The sequence below is a fragment of the Otolemur garnettii genome, unplaced genomic scaffold (assembly GCF_000181295.1).
Source record: "Otolemur garnettii isolate 467f Iridium unplaced genomic scaffold, OtoGar3 scaffold00073, whole genome shotgun sequence".
Taxonomy (NCBI): domain Eukaryota; kingdom Metazoa; phylum Chordata; class Mammalia; order Primates; family Galagidae; genus Otolemur; species Otolemur garnettii.
The window spans coordinates 4,347,573-4,350,752 of record NW_003852468.1 but is presented as its reverse complement, the minus strand read 5'-3'; the positions used below and the strand labels follow the sequence as shown (position 1 = coordinate 4,350,752).

Below are 3,180 nucleotides of genomic sequence, written 5' to 3'. Positions count from 1 at the left end.
TGTGGAGTAGGGGCTGTGTGGAGTAGCGCAGTGTGGAGTAGGGGCTGTGTGGAGTAGTGCAGTGTGGAGTAGGAGCTGTGTGGAGTAGGACAGTGGAGTAGGGGCTGTGTGGAGTAGCACTGTGGAGTAGGGGCTGTGTGGAGTAGTGCAGTGTGGAGTAGGGGCTGTGTGGAGTGGCGCAGTGTGGAGTAGGGGCTGTGTGGAGTAGTGCAGTGTGGAGTAGGGGCTGTGTGGAGTAGCATAGTGTGGAGTAGGGGCTGTGTGGAGTAGCATAGTGTGGAGTAGGGGCTGTGTGGAGTAGCACAGTGTGGAGTAGGGGCTGTGTGGAGTAGTGCAGTGTGGAGTAGGGGCTGTGTGGAGTAGCACAGTGTGGAGTAGGGGCTGTGTGGAGTAGTGCAGTGTGGAGTAGGGGCTGTGTGGAGTAGGGGCTGTGTGGAGTAGTGCAGTGTGGAGTAGGGGCTGTGTGGAGTAGGGGCTGTGTGGAGTAGTGCAGTGTGGAATAGGGGCTGTGTGGAGTAGCACAGTGTGGAGTAGGGGCTGTGTGGAGTAGCACAGCATGGAGTAGGGGCTGTGTGGAGTAGTGCAGCGTGGAGTAGCGCAGTGTGGAGTAGGGGCTGTGTGGAGTAGCGCAGTGTGGAGTAGGGGCTGTGTGGCCTAGCGCAGTGTGGAGTAGGGGCTGTGTGGAGTAGCGCAGCGTGGAGTAGGGGCTGTGTGGAGGAGCACAGTGTGGAGTAGGGGCTGTGTGGAGTAGTGCAGCGTGGAGTAGGGGCTGTGTGGCCTAGCGCAGTGTGGAGTAGCAGCACGTGTGGAGTAGGACATGCACACATTTAGATGAGGGGTGATGATATAAGTACTCCATCCCTAATTGGGTCCAAAGTAATGTTTGCTTATCTTACAAAAAGAGTTCTGCACTTTTACTTTAATGTGAAAAATGCACCAAGTTATGCTTTTCAGGAAAAATAATAATCTAGTAGAACCTCCATAGTTGACCACCTCCCCACATTGACCCCCTCCCTGCACTGACCACCTCCTTAAGCTGTCATAGTTTTCACAGACTGGACTGGACATACACCCCATGTCCTATCAGGCCAGCAGGCCTAGTTCCTGATGTCGACCACCTCTGTGTGTTGACCTGTTTGTTACAGTCCACCTGGTGACGGGTGGTCACTGTACAGAGAGTCTGCAGTACGAACGACAGTACTTTCCCATAATGAACTGACCCAGAGGAGTTAGAGAAGGATCCAGCTTCTGCCTCTGGCCACCCTGTGAAAGTGCATTGTTTTTTAGACTGAGGTCACAGGCTGCCCCCTTCCTCTTCCTTTTTAGCCTCTCTCCCTCTGACAGATTTATAGGAGAAAATAAATAATTGAGTGTTCTAGTTTCAAAGACCATCTCTCCCATTTCCTGCTTCACCAGAGGCTCTGTGTGGAAACTAGAGCAGCAGTTGTAAATATTGATTGCTGGGGGAAGTCAGGTGAGAGAAGGGGCAGTGTTACTTAATGAGTGTAACTGTTGATGTCCCCTCTCAAGACTCCTCTGACTTCACTTCCCGTGGAACACTAATCATCTGTCCGGCTTCCCTGATCCACCACTGGAAAAATGAGGTTGAGAAACGTGTGAACAGCAACAAACTAAGAGTCTGTCTGTATCACGGGCCGAACCGGGATCACCGTGCGAAAGTGTGAGTGCAAGACGTGCAGTCGTGGCGGCCGGCCGGCACCTGGGCTGGAGGGGCCCTGTTGACCTGTCCTGCCTCCACTGAGATTTCACTTAGTTGGGACTAAGGATGTTTCTGAAGCCCAAAGGCAGGTTTTCACTCTCTTCACCCGACAGCTTTGCCCTGTACTACGAGATACATCTTGAGATCAAATTGTGTCTTTTGCTATGTCCTAGTCATTGTCCCCAACAAAAACTGTCCCGTGAGGAGGCCTGAGATGCCTGAGTTAGCTGCCAAGTGGTGGCCACGTTCCCCCGGTGAAAGGGGACCTGCCTCAAGTCTCTCCCCATTGCCCCAGTTCTGGTTCCAGGGTCACATTCTTCTGTTCGTGGGCGTGCGCCCAGCCCCGTCTCAGAGTGTCTGTACAGACCAGCACTGCGAATGTTGGCTGCTATGGCTGATTATACTTTGATGGCTGCATTTTTAATATATGACCCATCTAAGCCATTTTAGATTTAAAAGTTTAGGATGATTAGACTTAACTATAAATTCCTGAAGGAGGATGATCAGAAAGGAGGAAAGAAAAGGCCTGGCCTCTGACATTGGATATTTTATCCCCTGAAGAACAGGGCAGCAGTCTTTCAGGGATAAGTTGCCAGACTGGCGACCCTCAGTCTTACAACACACTCACTCTTGACTCAGTAGTCCCGGTGGCAGTGCCAGGCCTGCAGGCCTTCTCTGGCATAGGATACTGCCGCTTGCTTGCTTTTGTTTTAAACTTTTATTTAGCAGTAAATTGGATCTCATTTGATTTACACATTGAGGACAGTTTGTTTGGTATTCAGAAGGTACTAGCTGACCTACCGAGATCACTGTCAATCATACTTGTTTGCGTGATGCTCAGGTATCTGGTAGGCCCTGTGCCTCTCTCAATTGGCCATATCATTTTTTCAAAAGTATTTACTGAAGTTTTCTCAGATGAACAATAGTAAGCTTCATCAAAAGAAGATTTATGTTTTGCATTGAGAGTCTTTACGAGGAAAGGGTGTAAGCAGAGTGAACTAAAACCTTACAGCATGTATGTTTATACCCAATGTCAAAGCTAGATCATTGGGTTTTCACGAATCCATTATAGAGTGGTGGGCAGAAGCAGCACTGGTGTAAGGTGCTTTGAGGCTTTCTTTCTTCTCTGGGACTTTGGTGTCATCCATCTAAAATTGTTACTAAATGTTAATTCCCAGCTCTGTCCTACTTTCTGTTCTGGCCAGATCATATCAAACCTGAGATTTTCCTTTCTGATTCATTGGATAGGAAGAGGGAAGCCATTCTAGACTGCAAACGTGTTGTGTGTGTGTCTTAGGGACCGAAGGTCATGGCTCTACTGTCCTTCCTGTCACAGGCAGTTTTGTAGGAGGTCACCCACACTCTCATTGTCACAGTCCATAGAGGAATCCTTACTGATTGCTCTGTGTTGTATCTCTGCGGCCTCTTTCCTTACTGATTGCTCTGTGTTGTATCTCTGC

General features: G+C 49.5%; 1 protein-coding gene across 1 annotated transcript in view; it reads left to right on the top strand.

Moving 5' to 3' along the window:
• The window catches only part of TTF2 (transcription termination factor 2), a 42,058-nt gene that overhangs the window by 23,451 nt on the left and 15,427 nt on the right, over positions 1-3,180 (top strand). The window contains exon 11 of the mRNA XM_003793822.3: positions 1,531-1,681. Within this exon, the coding sequence (XP_003793870.1) occupies positions 1,531-1,681 (151 nt within the window). The remainder of the gene's footprint in view (positions 1-1,530; positions 1,682-3,180) is intronic.